At 40.3% G+C, this 18,125-nt stretch overlaps 1 protein-coding gene across 1 annotated transcript; it reads left to right on the top strand.

Annotated features, from left to right (window-relative positions):
- Positions 1 to 67: 67 nt before the first annotated feature.
- Positions 68 to 17,809, top strand: HCFC2 (host cell factor C2; the record flags this gene model as incomplete). The annotated part of the gene is made up of 16 exons (XM_084279338.1): positions 68 to 233; positions 2,257 to 2,405; positions 2,789 to 2,949; positions 3,974 to 4,182; positions 4,678 to 4,762; positions 5,833 to 5,936; positions 6,551 to 6,739; positions 7,968 to 8,153; positions 8,572 to 8,675; positions 9,652 to 9,811; positions 11,372 to 11,572; positions 12,781 to 12,851; positions 14,096 to 14,233; positions 15,526 to 15,711; positions 16,200 to 16,485; positions 17,524 to 17,809. 16 exons carry the CDS (start codon positions 68 to 70, stop codon positions 17,547 to 17,549), a joined length of 2,421 nt encoding a protein of 806 aa, XP_084135464.1. The 3' UTR covers positions 17,550 to 17,809.
- Between the last annotated feature and the right edge of the window lie 316 nt (positions 17,810 to 18,125).

Here is an 18,125-nt window from a genome sequence, read left to right as displayed (position 1 = left end):
ACCTGCCGCTCCCCCCTTCCCCCCGTCCTGCCCCGGCCGCGCGGTGCATTGTGGGAGTGGCGGTAAGATGGCGGCTGCCGCCGCTGGACTGAGCTGGAGGCGGGTTTCTTCCTTCACGGGACCGGTGCCGCGTTCCCGCCACGGGCACCGCGCGGTCGCCATCCGCGAGCTGGTCATTATCTTCGGGGGCGGCAATGAGGGCATCGCGGATGAGCTGCACGTCTACAACACGGGTGCGCGGGGCGGGGCAGCGGGCGCGGCCCGCCGCGGGCGGGGGGCAGGGAGCGCGCGGGGCGGGGCCGGGCCGGGGCGCCCGGGGCTTCGGGGCGTTGCGGGGGGCGGTGGCGGGCTGTCATGTCTCTGAGCGCCGGTGGCACCGGCTAGCGCCGATCCCCTTACAGCGGGAGGGGTCGCTCCTCCCTCCCCAGTCCTCCTGCCCTCCCCGGGACTGCCCGCGGCGGGGCTCGGTGAGCCGCTGGCGCTGAGTGCGCGGCGGGCGGGCGCGAAATGCGCTCGGGCGAGGGAACCTCCGGGGGTTGGGCTGCGGCCCTGGCTGATGCTGTGCGGTTAACGCTCCTTTCTGAGGAAAAAGGAACATGGAAATCTCCTGGGCCTCGCGTCAGTCCTGCTTCCCCAGCCCCTCGTCCTGGGGGGCAGAGCGTCCCCTGGCAGGTCTCCGTTCCGTGAGTGCAGGCGGGGTTAGCCCCTCGCGTGTCCAGGTCCCCTTCTTCCCTCTGGTGGCAACTCCGGAGCGCTGAACGCGCTGAAATGGAAATCTTGGTTAGGAAAACGAACGTGTTGGCACTGGGAACCTTTCCCAACAGGCAGCTGCCCGAGATCGATTTTATGCGTGAAAAATTAGGTGCCTGAAGAGTTGCTGTGCAGGATGCTGTACGGAGCTGGAAAACTTTTGTGTCGTTTCGGAGCTTGGAGAGTTCAGTGGTTGATCTGAGGCTGCTCAGTCAGCTGGTGTGGGATGCTTCTGCAATATACCAAAGGCGTGAGAGCATGTTAACTCACATGTTAGCTTGCTGACTTTTAAGAATCATGAAAACATTATGCTTACCATACCCTGCTCCCCCTTCCCTTCTGCCCCCTCCCCCTCTGTATTTTTGCTGTGTGTTGTTGAGATAAAATCTGGGTGCACAAAAATGTTTCAGAAGCAGTCTGTTAAGAGGAAAATGCTTGTTTTAGAGTTCTTCCAAGCAGATTTTTTCCATGGTATCTTAAATATCTGCTGTACACAATCACATTTTTTATTGGAGAAAAACCAAACCATTTAACCTTTCCATTTTTCTGATAAGCAAGGTAAAGAAAGCTTTCAGATAGTTGTGCTGTCTCTCACACCAGAGGTTCTGAATGAGTTTTAATATCACTTTTTTTTTTAAATTATTTTTTTTCCCAGAGTTTTTTCTGAAGGTGTTTCCCCTTTGCAGCAGTGACAAAAAGGATCATGAGTCAGTTTTTCCAGTTCCAATGTTTGGCCCAAACTGACCTTTTTTTTTCTCTGGAGGCTAAGATACACTGGTCTGTCTGAGTTTGGGACATCATCCATTCCTCACTCTTGCTACAAGCTGGCACGAGGCAAAGTCACCTTAATCCCCTGCAGCAACATTCCCTGGAAACTTCTAATTTCATGCTTTTCCTCTTGGTGCTTAGGAGAAAGGAGACAGTATCTCCTGTAATTCTTTCATTCTGAAACAGTTTAAACACCAATACACTGCTGCTGGATCAGGCAGTCTCAGTTGCTCTGTGCTGTCCCTCTGCCTCTCCTCTCCCATGTATCAGTGCAATGCTCTGTAGATACCCAGGCTGGTCCCTGAACAGCGTAATTAGTTTTTCAATAGGGCTATTAAGTCCAGGCACACTGCCATGCTGCTGTCGCTCTACTAATTGTGTTTCTAGGGCTAGCTCCCTCCCAGTTAGTACAGCTATCTCTTTTGTGTGGATATGCACTTGTGTTTCTCATTAGCCTCTCCATTTTTTTAGCAAGTCTATTAATTGCGGGGTTACCCTTGGTAACTGACGTAGTTACAGTGACCCCGTGTGCTCATTCATATATCGAGTAACATTGGTTTGATAGAGGTGTTGGCTTTTCTTATTCAAAAAACATTTTAAATTCAGTTAAAACAGTGTTAAGCAAACAGTCCACTCACGGCTACCTACAGGTAAGAGGTAATTCTTTAGGAAGCAGAGCCATATAAAAATATGCTTATCAGTGTGTTTAATTTTATTTTATTCTTTTCTCTACTATAGTTACAAATCAGTGGTTCCTTCCTGCTGTAAGGGGAGATATTCCACCAGGCTGTGCAGCACATGGATTTGTTTGTGATGGTACCAGAATACTAGTTTTTGGAGGAATGGTTGAATATGGAAGATACAGTAATGATTTATATGAATTGCAGGTAGGAAGCGTATGAAGATGTTTCCGTTTCAAGGGCTCTTTTATTTATCTGTTTATGAACAAACACATTTTATTTTACCAACTGCAGAGGAAAGTTACATGACCTTTGCTCTCCTCCAAGAAGAACAAACTTTTAAAATAAATGCCAAAGATGGAAATCTCTTGTTTCAAAGTTATTTATATTTTCTCCATCTAGTCTAAAATACTCAATGTTTTATGCAAGTTAGCCCTTATGTGGCCCTTTTAATATATAGCCTAAGGAAATCCCAGGATTCCCTTAAAAATTATTTAGAAAATATGTGAGTGTTAATATTATCTGAATTCTTTTAACAATGAATGACTAAAAATGGAGATATTTCTGAATATATTTTTCTTGTCTTTAAGGCAAGTCGATGGCTCTGGAAAAAAGTAAAACCTCAAGCTCCTTCCACTGGATCACCACCTTGTCCTCGACTGGGCCACAGCTTTTCTTTATATGGTAACAAGTGCTATTTATTTGGTGGCCTAGCAAATGAAAGTGAGGATTCAAATAATAATGTTCCCAGGTATGCATCTTTGGTTTGAATTCAGTGTCTTTAAAAAGTACTTACTAGTTAAAACAAATTTGAAGAGAAGTGTTCTAGGGAAGCCGTCCCATGTATGAAGTACTCACAGTTGGGGTATTTGTGCAGTGGAGAGGTTATGTGCTAAGGTGCTTAAATATTCCTTCTGCTAATCCCACAGTATGTCTGACTGACTGGCAGCTCTGACACTTTTGGAGGGAACCTGGGTAGGCTTTGGTATTTTTTCCTAACATTTTGAGTGATATTTTAAAGAATGGCTTGTTTGCTAGAATTACTTAAATCAGAGAAGCCTCATGAGTCATTAGGGAGTTCACAATAGAAGTTTCCACTATAATGCTGTGGAAAACAGTTATGAATTCATCTGGAAAATTTTTAAAGAAACAGCTCATTGGCAAATAGGGCTGTAATGCTGAAGTGTTATACCCACGTGCACCTGCAGTTCAGCACACTCACATCCACTGGGCTACAGGCTAGCAATTAGTGTCGGTAAACAAGGTATCTGGTGTGAATGCCAAGATTCAAAGACTGTTACCTAAAAATAACTTGCTGATAGATTCAGCAACAAATGGGTAATTGTCTGTTGGCCAGGCTGAAGACAGAAGCAGTTTCTTTTCACCTTTGCCGCTTTAGAGGCGGCAGAAATCATCCCCGGTGTCCCACATCATCCTGTATTTCTCACCACTTTGCCGTTTGTTCCAGGCTTGCCCATATGTAGCAATTTCTGATAAGAATGTTGTGGACCAACATTGAATGTTTCTCTTGTGTAGTATGGTGTATCAGGTATGATATGAAAGCATGTTTCCTTAGAGGCAACAAGTTATAATAGTTCATTTTCAGTTTTAAATTGATTTAGTTTTGGCATAATGCCATGAATTGTTCTGAGAGTTTAAAATTCTATGCTGTCCCAAGAAAGAAGTCTGTAATATTTGCAAGTGGTCAAGGTTAAAAGCTGACTTTTAATCTTGCTTCGAAGTGAATGTTTCATACTTTGACAATAATGCCCTAGATATTTAAATGATTTCTATGAACTGGAGCTGCAGCACGGTTCTGGCGTTGTCGGCTGGAGTATTCCTGTGACCAAAGGGACCCTTCCGTCTCCCCGAGAATCCCACACAGCCATCATATACTGCAGAAAAGATTTGGGAAGTCCAAAGATGTATATTTTTGGCGGGATGTGTGGCTGTCGGCTTAATGATCTCTGGGAACTTGACATAGGTGAGTTGATCTGCCAGTAGAAGTCAGTGCAGGGGCCTTGCTAGCTAAGAGGAGAACTTCTAGTATGTAATGATTAATGGCACAATGTGGTGCAAACATCACTGGGACTTACACCGCAGTGTTAACCATCTGTAGTTTCTGGAATTACATGGGCGCAGCATTATTTGTGTTTATTACCCTCACTGATTCTAGTTACAGTGTGAGCTTGTTTCCCTAGAGTGCTTTAAGGACTGTCAGCATGATTGCCAAGTGGAATAACTGTAATGAAACCATAGTGTATAATTTTTGATAAACTGATAAACAATTAGTTTGTCAGTATTTCCTGTACATTTTAAAAGACTCTTTAAGTGCTTGTTATTGCACCACCTTTCTTAAAGTGGCCATCTGAAAAAGCTGAACTTCTGTTGAATGTTAGAGGTTTGATCCCTGGGAAAATCCAGGTAGTGAGATATACAGTAACAGTTTTTGTGAGAGTTTTTATTATTTTTCTTTTAGAAACCATGACCTGGTCAAGACCAGAAACTAAAGGGACAGTACCACTTCCTCGCAGTCTCCATACGGCCAATGTAATAGGAAACAAGTATGTCTGTTGTTAAAAGCTCAACTCTAGAAAGGTACACCTAGTAGGAGAATGATGATGCTTATCCACTACTGCTCAGTATAAACCATCAGACCTGTAGAGTGTTTTTCTGCTTCTATCTATTATCCTACCTCAGTGGAAATGAAAAAGTACTGTTGTTAATTTAAGGGCATCAGACTGCCAATGTTGCCAGAGACAAAATCTGCCCAACCCACAAGCAGCTTTCCAGGCTTCTTAATGCATCTTTGTGCATTCCAGGGCCGTCAGGGCTGAACCTGAGCTGGCTCTGTCAGGAGCCAACTTGAGTGCCTCTGTGTCTGTGGTACAACAAACTAGCCATGCAAAGAAACTGCCCAAAGAGTTGAACTGGCTCTAGGCAAAAACATTATACATTTCTGTGGGCCTGTTCCTCATAAGTCTGCTTCTTGTCAGTATGGTTTGTTTTGGCAGATAGCATTCATAAAATGGACTTTTAAACATGCCTTTCAGTCTATTTTATATGAGCTTACAAGCTGGCATGAGGAGGAAGAGGTAAGGGGGGAAAGAAGTGTGAAAGTTTTCTATCTTATGATCCAACAGCTTAGCTTTTTAGTATTTACTTAGAATGTTACTAGTTTGTAGCCTGCACTATGTTCTTAAATTTTGTTTTCTGACTTAGATACCGGTCTGGTAATTTTAGAATAGTTTATTGAGAGGTCTGTAGTAAGGGGTTGTAGAAATTCTGTGCAAATGTTATGGGGTTTTTTTTTTTGGAGAGCATTAGCAGTTTGGTGGTTTGTAAAAAGATACAGTGTTAACTTCTGTTTCTGGGAAGTTGTTTGAGCAGTTTTATGGGGGGTTTGTTTGGTTGCATTTTTTAATCAGTTAACTTAGTCAAAATTTTCAGAAGGCAGATGTCTGCAACAGTGCTCTCTAAAGAGTAGACACAATTAACATCTGCTGTAAACCAGAACTGTAAAGCACTGGAAATTTTCTGTTTTGTCCTAGTTTGAGAGAGCACATGCAGCAGATCTGAATGTTAATTGGCTTTTCTTTTCTTTTTCCCATTTCCCTCTCTTCCTATATTTCAGAATGTATGTTTTTGGTGGATGGGTTCCGCAGTCAGCAGGAGGTGAAATTTCTTCTCATGATGGTGAATGGAAATGTACCGGTTCATTTTCTTATCTTAATTTGGGTTAGTGTTTCTGTCTTCTTGGGAGCGGGCATTTTGAATTAATACTTTCTTAACAGAGTAGAATAAATACTTTAAAGACCCTGAGGAAAGTTGGAGGATACAGTAATAATCCTAGCTGACTAAAGAAGGTGCCAGTTTTTACATCTTTCTTAAGAGGTGATTTTTGTAATTATTTTTATTTGAACATTCAGCAGGTTTGCTGATGCAAATCTTTGTTAATGCAACTTCAATACTAAGTAATCCAAGTACTCTTTAATTCATAGAATTAAACACTACACAAGAGACAAATCACAACAGAACACAAGAGACAGATCCTGAAATGAGTTTTTTCTAGACATGATAGTAGTATCCCTGAATCCTCAACTTCTGATTTTGTATTTGCCTGAGAGCGACAACCAGAGGTCAGAAAATTCATCCTGTATTAATTGATTGTGTCTTGCAAACTAACTGGAAAGCAGCCTTCTCTTTGTAATGTGGCGAATTTAAATGCAATCGTCTATAAAAACAGGGCTGATGTATTTTAATTTTTTCTGACTGGTTAAGTGTATTAACATCTGTATTGTTTGTTTTGGAAAACATCTAGAAACTAAATTTTCTGAGTTTCATTTTACTAGATACCACAGAATGGATAGGTCTGATCTCAGATTGCCAGGAGGACAAAAGTAACTTGTCACCAGGGCCAAGAGCAGGACACTGTGCTGTAGCAGTCGGCACTCGTCTGTATATCTGGAGTGGTAGAGATGGTTACAGAAAAGCTTGGAACAATCAAGTTTGCTGCAAAGATCTTTGGTACCTTGATACTGGTGAGTCAGAAATAAATAAGAGACTTGTACTGTGTTCCATATTTTATTAACATATGGGAAGCTGGCATGGCTGATGATTAGAACGTCTAAAGCTGTAGCAAACTCACAGATTATTTGAATTTTAAAACTTACATAAATAAACCATGCTTCACTGTTGATTGTTTGAAGGCTACAGCTGTAACTTAAACTGAAAAGTTTAGAAAGGCTTGTTTAATGCCCCTGAAAGAACTCTGTGTCTAGATTCTGCATTGCATGCCACATTCAGTAGATAGAAGGCGCTCAAGGATGTTTTACATAATCTCAGGGTTCCCAGCCTCTCTGCTTAATGATCTTTGCTGCTGCTGCTTACTTTTTTTTTTTTTTTTTTTTCACCAAACCCCTCCTTCTCTTGGGATCATTGCTGCTGCTGCTGCTTCCTCATCTCTTGGACTGCAAAAAGATGCTGTCAAATCTGCAAAAGGACCAAATTGTTCTTGGGGCTGAAGGGAATTCTGGAGCACTTGCCACTCATTGGTAGCTGGCAGGACACTGGGATGACATTGGGAGAGAGCAAATTAGAATGGAACTTTTCAGAGAGTGTTGTTGCCTACTCATGCAGAAGCATGAGAATGGTTACTGGAGATTTTGAAACATTTTAGGAGATCGTGAGGGGTTTTATTCTTTTTTTCTTTTTTCGTTTCCTTTTGAAATTAATTTTCCTCCAGGAGGTGAGAAGATGAAAAACAGTAGGGGAGGTATGTGCTTTAGAGTGTAGCCTAGTCAGGTCACTGGCATTGAATTGTGCGTAGGGTTCATTCAACCTCTGCGGAAGTTTGAGGGAAAGCTAAGGAGAGCAAGCAAAGAGGAAGCACCATCTTCTGAGTCCTTTCCAGGAATATGTAAAGCTTTAAGAGTCAGGGAGCTGTGTAAAGCTTCTTAGGAAAGGATGAGGATCTCTTATCTGTAATCCCTACAGTGATGTATGTACACCCCTAAGATTTACTTGCAGCAGGAGAGCCATTATAAAACAAAGCATCACTATTTCAACATTTTTGAACACTCTACAATGGCACTTTATAAACCTCTGACTTGATTTGCAACCTTTGACAACTGTTTCTTGTTGAGTCTGGTATATATTGTATGTCAGTGAAAAAGGAGCTGTTGATTCTGCTTGCATTATATAGATACTTCTTAAACTGATAGAGGGCAACTTCACACACGCCATCTGTGTTTTACTGGTTTCTTGTAGAGAAACCTCCAGCACCATCACAGGTACAGCTGATTAGAGCTACAACCAACTCTTTTCAAGTGAAATGGGATGAAGTACCTACCGTGGAGGGATATCTTCTTCAGTTACATGCTGACTCATCAGTGACATCAGCGGCTGGAATACCTGGTACTGGTGTTCCTGAGACATCAGTGCTGAGTTCACAAGGTAGCAGTCAAATCACATTTTGTTAATGTTTGTGCAGAGAGAGTAGAGGATTGCATAAGTAATTAATATAAGCTTGTTTTTTTTAAAAAATAATTGGAGAGAGACACTATTTCATTGGTTATTCCCAAAATGCATGCATGGTAATTATGGAAAAATCAGCTTTAACTTGTCTCTGTCAGTTTTAACCAGCTCTCTGAATATGAAGATATTTATACAGTGCTGGGCACAATTTGAGAAAGGAAACAGTGAGAAAGGGATTTTATCTGACTCTTTCTTCATGCTGTTTCATTTCAGTCTTACAGCCAAGTCTTCCTTCAGGCAACTTCAGGTCTCCCTCTTGATTACTAGAACAGATTCCAACCAGAATAACATTAAGTTTCATGTAACTGATTAGAATTTGCTTTTGTTTACCTGAAAGGTGGCTCTGCTCTACATCAAAGTCCACAATCATTGCCTACTGTCCCTTATCCAGAAATGAAGGCGGATCATCCCAGCCAAACAAATAATGTCATTCCTAATAACGTAAGTGTAACTGAAAAATGCCTAAGTGGCCAAGTAACGTGGGAAGCAAAAGAACTGCCAAAACACTTTCTCAGTTTTAAAAGTCCCTGCATATGTTTTAGGCCTTAGGGGTAAAAAAAAAATCAAGCACACAAAAAAAGACACCTGCTGAAGTAGTTGTGTCTGTTTGCTTACATACTTTTTACTTTTATGATTGACAGGCAGTCTTTAAAGTCCTCTTTATGGTAATGCAGAAAAGAAACTGTAACTGTGTTGACTTCTAGAGTGCTAACTGGGAGCCTGATACTGGTGGAAATACTGTTCATCCTCAAAATATTGCTGCAATTAATGTGTGAGGCAAAAGGGATAAGGCATATTCCTTCTTTGTTAGAGTTTTTATGCTACTCAGCTTAGTTGTAGGTTCATGCTACAGTATGAATCTAATTATTATCTATTCTTGTTGTGCAGTTGAAGAGATAAAGGATTACATTTTTAGAATTTTAGACCTTTTCTTGTTGTGTAATGCCTCAGGTCTGTATGGGATCCATAATGTATTCCCGTAGCAAAAAACCCATGTGAAGTACTGTCGATTTTACTACAGTGGAAGTATCTAGGGTATGTGCCAGGAAAGCAAAGGTTGAAAGCCCTAGGAATTATGATTTGTAAATATTTTTCCTCCCATCCCCTCAAGTTCCCCAGTAGTGTAAATGTATGCATCACTGAACTTCCACTAATGACAGAAGAATGTGAGTTCACTCTCAGATAAAATTTGATATGTGTCAGGGACACTCACAAGTCAACGTAGAGTTTGAGTCTTTGCTTTATCATGGCTAAGATAAGGTGGATTGTGAGGGTGGTTTCTTGTTTAAATTTAAAGTGCTAGGGGGATTTGGTGGTGGATTTTTGTTGTTTTCAAGCAAGCATTTTCATGCCATGTTTGCAACTGACATTTCTGAACTTTGTGGTTAAACATTAATAAATGTGTTGTTTTGGTTAGGTCCAAGTTTCCTTTTCATCCAACTCATTACAAAAAGTAGAAGGAAGAGAAAAGGTTGCAGCACCTGAAAACAATACACAGGAGACTATGAGAAACCATGCAGATGCTACAGGATTCAAAGAAACAAATGCCCCTTCTCTTTTGCCTGGTTGTACTTCAAGTAAGATGACTTTAGAATAAAAAATAATGAAAAAGTGAGAGTTAAAATTCATCTCATAAACATAAGATTGTATTTCTTCCAATGGAAAATTATTTCAGAGGCCTTTGTAGTTAAAAGAAACCACTTGTGCTAGTTATTTCTGAACATATTTTCAGAAGATATGAGGAAAAATGAAATCTTGTTTGAAGTGTTGCAAGGGACATGAAATTCCAAATATATTAATTATCATAGTGGCAAATGTGTCTCTTTAAACATAAATAGCCGTTTTTAACATCAAAGAATTGACTGACAGGGCCAGATTCATTTACAACATTAAGGTGATAGTAACTCCAGGCTCTTTGATACTCCTCCTGTCTGTTAATAGTGAAAAGCTATTAGCCAATGTAAAATACTAGGCAGCGTAGAGAGGACCATGTTCCTGCCTGACTGCAGAGGAATTAGAAGACGACTAGGCACTGGTTTAGCCATTAGACTGAAGAGTCTTAAGTTCAGTGTGGTGATTCCAGGCTCCATCAGCTGATCTGTTTATATTTGATTTTCATGTAATGTATAGGTTGTTGGATTTTAATTTTCTTCACTGTGTAATTTAAGTATTGTGTGGGAATTTTGGATCTTAGCACCAAGTGAGAAAAACTTCCACAGTGGTAAACCCTGAGTTGATTATTACAAATCTGTCATACTGATTTGCATAGATTTTTTGTATTAGGATTTGTTCCCCAAAAAATCCTTTTGTAACAAAATAGATATACAATAACAAGCTTCAAACAAGTGAAATAACTTTACAGATATCTGTTGTGACTCTGCAGGCAGTCTGTTGTTAAATTACTGCCATGATTTAACTGGGTAGGCAGCTATGAGAAGTGCACAGCTGTTTGGCCCCAAGCCCCCCACCCCCTGCCTCAGTGGGATGGGGGAGAGAATTAGGGGAAAAAAAAGTAAAACTTGTGACTTGAGATAAAGACAGTTTAATAGGACAGGAAGGGAAGAGAATAATAATGATAAAAGAATACACAAAAGAAGTGATACACAGAACAGTTGCTCACCACCTGCAGACCACCAATGCCCGGTGTGTTCCCGAGTCACAGTCTAAACCTCCATACAGCTTCCCCCCCACATTATATACTGAATGTGATGTCATGTGGTATTGAATATCCCTTTGGCCAGTTGGGGCCAGCTGTCCTGGCCACCCCCTCCCAGCTTTTTGTGCATCCCCAGCCCCCTCACAGGTGAGGCAGTATGAGAAGCTGAAAAGTTCTTGACTTGGTGCAAACCATGCCTTGCAACAACCAGATCATCGGTGTGCTATTGAAGGTTTTCTATTCCCATCTTAAATCCAAACCACAGCACTACACTGGCTCATAGGAAGAAAATTAACTCTGTCCAAAACCAGGACAGTCAAATACCTGAAGGAAGCATTAGAAATTAATATAATCCGATCCATTCCAACCTAAATCTGAGCTAAACTCCAGTTTTATATGAAACTAAAGCCATTAGATCGAGCTGAGATTTTTTAGGTGTTACCAATATAGAATTCTGATTAATATTTTCTTTCTTTCTAAGGTCCTCAGCCTTCAGCAAATGTAGGTGAATTACATGACTTGGACAAACGAACTGTAAATCCTGATGCTTCTGTATCCAGTACTGTCTCCAGCACACAAACTATGGTAACCCAGCAGGCTGTTAAAACTGAATCATCAAGTACAAATGGGGCAGTTGTTAAAGATGAAACTTCACTAACAACATTCAATTCAAAATCTGAAGGTTTGAAATGTGTTTCACATACTGTATTTTGAGCCATATATATCTAAGGCCATCAGAGTTCCTCTAGTGTAGTGGGATTCCCATCTTGTGTAGTACTGGGGATTGCAATAGGGCTTTGGGCATTGAGGGTCTTAGGCAGCCCGGATAATCTCTGCTATGAGTTAAACATCTTTTAAAATCAGGATATTCCTTTTATGTGTCTGTAAACCACTTTGTTTCCTGTAAGTGAAGAGTCCTTCAAATCTACTTTTATGCAGATGCCCATTTTCTAAATAGGAGTAGCAGCTGGTTTTGGTGCCCATAGCACATTTGCTTTCACTCAGTGTTTGTCTGTTTATTTAGTCCTCAAAAGACTATAGTAGGAAGAGAGAGTTTCAATTTTGGACAGTTGACCTCTAACAGATACTGCTGGTGTATGTGGCTAGCTCACCACTGTTCAGATGTGGTGACCTCTTCACAATCTGCTTGAAATATCAGAAATAAGGAGCAGTGCAGAAGCTAAACATACCGGTCATTTTGCAAGAGGGTTTTTTGGGGGAATGTCACTAGTCTGTGCTTGCTGATATTTTGAGTGCTAACTATAGAGATGTATTTTCTTACTGATGCTGTGTGAGTAGTGAATTTTTACCACACTACTGTATTTTAAAAGTAAAGACCAGAAACACAAGTATAGAATACTAATATTCCATTGTGTTGCTTATGTGCTTTGATTTTTTTTTTTATTTTTAAGATTCCATTTTAAACTTAGTAAATGTTCTTTTTCCCATTTGTTAGGATTGTTTAAAGATTAACAGCTCATGTTCATAATTCAGACTGTACTGATGTCAGAAACAGTGCATTCAAATTCAGATTTCATGCTTAGATTGTTCATACAGTGTCATCAGTATGTACCTCAGTCTGGTATTTAGATTGATTGTTCGCAAATATTTCATACTGATTTCATAATTCTGTCACTTTTTAGTCCTGCTTCTGTTTGTAATATGTGTAGCAGCCTGCAGTGCCAGGCTCTTACAATGGCTCTGTGAATGTCACACAAGCCAATACTAGTTGTTTGTGTTATAAACAGAACTGCATGCAAAAGAAGTCCAGGATGTAGTTTTGCAACAAATTCTTGTGAATAGCTATTGAGGTCAACTTTCTTACTCTGTGGATTTTGTGTTCTGCTTTTCTTGTCACTTAAGCTTTTTAAATTTAATTTTTCATTCTAGCTGCTGAAACCACTTATATCATGCCTTCAACAAGGGTCAGTACTGGACAGACAAATGATTCACACTCCTCTGTAAGTCTGAAAATGTATAATCAAATCGTATTTATTGTTCTGTTGATTAGTTGTAAGGGCTCTTCTGTTTTCCTTTAATTATATCTGAAAGAGGAGAAATGTATATTTAGGGCTTGAAGTGAATAATACAGGGGTAAACATTTCTGTTACAAAACTAATTGCATTGTGTGGATTTGATTTGAGTCTTAAGTAGCAGTTGTGTAGTTGGGAGAAGATCCAAGTATGTGTTTCAGCTGTTGAATCATTTTTACTGACTGGCACAGAGGAATGGTCTCTGCTGCGTGATGTGCAAGTGTAACATGTTTTTCTGTATGCACAACTGAATTTAAAATGAAGTATGTATTAGATCAGACTAGTGTTAGCTGCTGATCAATAGGTTTGAAACATAACTAAACTGACATCTTGATGTTTTTCCCTAGAGGAGATGGGGACTGGCTATGCAAGCTGTAAATACTGCCTGAAAAAGTAAATGCTTCCTATTTCACCTGCTTACAACTTAATGCACAAACCCAGGGTGCCACTGTTGCCACCAAAAGGGAGGAGCTAAGGATGGGAAGAAGCAGCTGCTCCTAAAGGGTTGGGGTGATTTTGCCAAGAGCAGCTGCCACTGCTGCCCCGTTTCCATGCTAGCAGGATCGTGGCCTGCCCATGCTGGGCACGCTGACCATGCAAGCACCCTCCCTGGTGCCCAGAGACAAGCAGGAAAGACAGTTTGTCTTTCTGGGTCAGTCAGTAACAGTTCCCGTGCCCTCCATCACCATCTCCCCGTGCCACAGCAGAGGCCCTGATCTCAGCTGCAAGCGAGTTCAGCAGCAACTTGAAAGAGAGAGAGTATGTTTGGGGCCGAGGTATAGCTCAATCCCAGGTAGAGCTACTGATGTTGGAGCACGTTGTGGAAGTTCTTGACCTCTGTGTGAAGTTAACTCACAACTACATGCTGCTACAGACACCTAGTTCTACAGCTTTAAATTTCTTCCCCTCCTCCCTGTTTAAACTAGAATGTCAGAGGTGACATCCCAACTGTTTTTTGGGTTTTTTAAAGTGATGGACTGTGTCTAAATCAATGTATAAGAACCAGTTGGTCTTGAAGAGCATTTTAACAATACATGCATATTCATTTGAAGCATAAGAAAATAACACTGGTATAAAAAGGGGGTTGTCTCTTACATATACTAGAGTTTTAACATGATTTTACATTGTGTTGAAGTATGGGTATTCTTCATAACATGTTCTTCAAATACTAGAAAACTCCACAAAGACAGATGGCACCAGTGAAAGCAAGGGACAGGCAGTGGTATGATGTTGGAATTTTTAAGAACAACAGCGCTGTGGTGAGCCAATTCTACTTGCTGCCAGAGGAAACACTGAATATCTCAAACAAGGTAGCTGCTCTGACATAACTTGCACAGAAGTACTCTGGAATCTGTTGCTCATATGGTTGAAAACAAAATGTGGGATTTTCTGATACTGGAGCAGGACTTGGTGCTTCTAGGAGGTTTGCATTCTGTGACCAGTGCTTACCTATGTATTTTGCTTGCCTCTATTTTTTTTTTTCTTATTTCCTAAGATAGATGAGTTTTCGTGTGTTGTTTTTTTATGATAATGTGTAACATCTTATTTTACTATTGATAATTCTTTCCGTATTTCTATTTACAGCCTTAGGAAAGAATTTTAAACTTAGAGAACTTTCAAACCAGTAAAAATTCTTTAAAACTAAAGCACCCCACATTTTAAAATACGTTATTTCAGTACAACATTGAAATGTTTTGATCAAAGGGGTTTTTTTCACTGTTTCCAGAACCTCTGCTTACAAATTGTTGAAGAGTGTAGTAAGACATAGGCTAGGTTGTTCAAAAAGACTAGACATGAAACTATATACTGGGTTTTGCATCAGATTTCTCTAAGCTAATGTTGTTGGACATCTAAGTTTATATATGAAAATGCTGTACCTGTGAAACTTGCAAAAATGTTGCTGTTTTGATGCTGAAAATGTAAATTAATGATGTCCTACTGAACCAGAAACAAAGACAATGGGTGTATGTTCTCTTGAGACAGAAACAAAAGAATGGAACGCTTTTTTAGAGAGCACTTCACTATAAATGTTGCACATAGACTACAGTACATTTTACAGTGTTTACATTGATTGTGATTTCCTATACATTATTCGGGAGGAAAATAGTTCCATTGGAAGTTTCAAGGCTGCGTCAGTTCATGTTTTAAACATGGAAGCACAGTAGCACATAAATTTTCAGAAGCCTATTTGTTGCTAACTTACAGTGCTTTCCTTTAAAAACACTTTTATAACTTACACATCAGCCTGTTAACTCCTAGCTATAGGAATAACTGGTTTTGAAAGAAATATACTTTTTTGGACAGAAGAGTGTGCTAATTAAATTGTAAGCTATACAGTTGGAAACGCTGCTTTGCTTTGTAGTGACTAATAGCGGGGAGTTTTGGTTATAAATGTAGTCTCATATTACATCTTAGGTAAGCTGTTTTGAGGGGCACTAGTGCCTCAGTCAAAATCTTCTTGTAAATTCTGATTTAAGTACAAAGGCATTAGAGAAATTTTCTGATTGAATTAAACTTACAAATCTCAATTTTGTCACTATACACTTTATCAGGTTTTTTTAGACTATTTTAACAATTAACACAAATGCCGCTTTATTTTCAGATGGAAAGTGCAGATGTACCAGACTACAGATTACTTAAGAAGCAGGATCTTTTTCCAGGCACAGTGTACAGGTTCAGAGTTGCTGCAATTAATGGCTGTGGTGTTGGGCCTTTCAGTAAAATCAGTGAATTCAAGACTTGCATTCCAGGTTTTCCAGGAGCTCCCTCAACAGTCAAAATCTCCAAGGTGAAAAATATAGATAATTCTAGTTCTGATATATAACATTCTGGTCACAAGTTTAATTTCAGAATTCTTGGTTTTATTTGGCTTGTCTGTTGGGTTTTTTGGGGGATCCAAGTTAAAATTGCCACAGTGTCAAATGCCTACTTGGTTTATTCTGCTCAGTGTGGTTTTCTCAAAGGAATTAGCTCTAAAGAATTATTTTAAGACTTAATGATCATGTTACCAGGTACATACACATCTTAATCATCTGATAGTTTCCCTGTGATTTTCTGCATGCTTAAATCCATAGGGACTTTCCATGCTTTCCAAAGAAAACAGTCAAAAGACCCATCCTTACCTCTGAAGAGTCATGATGTTAGGTCAGAATTTTTAGATTACGTTTAGAGGTTTTATGTATTTAAAAAAAAAACCCAAACCAAATGCATATATGTTTGATTGGAATAGCAATTGGTTACCAACATCCTATCACATTTTGTCCCTTTTTTTTCCAGAGTGTAGACTGTATTCATCTTTCCTGGGAGCCTCCTGCTTCGCCCTCTGGAAATATTTTAGAATACTCTGCCTACTTAGCCATCCGTTCCACGCAAGTGCAGGAGAATCCGAGTCAGCTGGTGTTCATGCGGATATACTGTGGCCTTAAAACGTCCTGCATGGTGACTGCTGCCCAGCTTGCCAACGCCCACGTGGATTACACCTCCCGCCCCGCCATCGTGTTCAGGATCTCTGCGAAGAACGAGAGGGGATATGGCCCGGCCACCCAAGTTCGATGGCTTCAAGGTAAAGTCAGCGTCCGGTGCAGCACGTAGATGGGCTGTGGCTGCGGCGGAGAAAGCAGCACGACTGAGGCTTTTCTCAGCAGCGCATGTGGAGTTCTTGAAGTGGTGTTTTGTTCCTTACAGAAGCTTGAAGAAAATGCAGCTCTTGAATTTGGCGTAACTATTTTTTAAAATAAAGATATATTTTTGTTCACAAGCGAAGACAACTAAGTACTGAAATGTTGGTTGTTGAGTCTCAATACAAACAATAAAAGCCTAGGAAGCTGCTGGTTTCCCTGGGCTTCACTTCAGCTCAATACCTTTTTGTGCTAATAAGAAGCAATCCATGGCTTTAAAGCATGGGTTTAATTGGGTGTTTTTTTTCTAACTTTCCCCATTCCTTCATAGAAAACATTTTTCATAGGGTGACGTAAGGTGCATTTTTGTGACATAGATATGCTTTAAAGCCTGTGCTACAGCCACAGGAGGTTTTGTCATCTTGTCCCTGCATTTGAATTTGTACAGGTTCATGATGAGTTGGGGATGGGAGTGGCTCCACTGAAAATAAAGATTGGTCTTTTTAGCCTGCTTGGTTCTGGCTCACCTTTCAAGCGAGCCAATCCAGGGGCTCAAAACAAGTTTTGCTGGCTTCTCCTCTCATCCAACTCCTTCCCCTTTACAGCTTCACTTTCCACTAGTTGGGAGCTGCCTCTGCTCAGCAAGAGGCTGTGCGAGCATGGAGGAAGGTTAGGAAGGGTGGAGCGAGGGGAGTGTGTGCCCACATTCCCTCTGGAGCAGTGAATTGTTGTATGGATTTAGTGACCCCTCAGTTTGAGGGCTATGATCCCCAGGGTGTGGTTGAAAGCCAAACTGCGGAACACACCACTACTTGTTTTTTGTAACAGGTGTTTTCCTAAGGTGGAGAGGAACAATGCTGAAGTTGTTTTCCCTAAGGTGCAGTGTATCCCAGAACTCTGAAACAGTTGTTGTCTGAAAGCCTGTGTCCTCTTGCACGGTGTGAAATTACGAAACGTTTAACAATGTCTCCTTCTTTTTGCAGATATGAAAACGTCAAGCTCAAAATAGAGGCAATGTACTGAATCTCCAGTTTGGAATGTAGTGTTTAATGTAACTCTTGTACTATTTGTAAATGCTACAAATATTTTATTTTTGCATTGTTTGTATCTTAAAAAATATATAACCTTTTTTACGTTTGAAACATGAGCGTTACACAGCCTTGCTCAGGTATGAGTACCGTACAATAGCTATAGTGAAGGTGGTGGGGTGGAGGACCATACTCTATCCACTAGCTCTTTTTGGTAACAAGAGTTGAAATGTAAAAATACCCACACCATTTCAAATTATAAAGAGAAAAAGAAAGTGATTGGCACATGCAGTAGTATTTGAGGTAGAGTCCCCATGAGTGGTCCAGGTCTTGCCTAATTAATTCCTAAGATTTGGTATATGAGCAAATTCTGTTTGGTTTCAGTTCCTTATACCACATTCTTCGTTGTGGTGCCTGAGTACAAGGCAAAAATGTCCAGTTATTATATAGTAACTTAAAACGTATAAATATTTTAATATATACTTTTTTTGTAAAGAAATGATTTTTCTACTATTTGTAACAAATATCTTAATCTTGAAAGATATCCCCTGAAGATT

This window comes from Gallinula chloropus (genome assembly GCF_964237585.1).
Source record: "Gallinula chloropus genome assembly, chromosome: 1".
In the NCBI taxonomy this organism is placed as follows: Eukaryota; Metazoa; Chordata; class Aves; order Gruiformes; family Rallidae; genus Gallinula; species Gallinula chloropus.
This window is presented reverse-complemented; position numbering and strand designations above follow the sequence as displayed.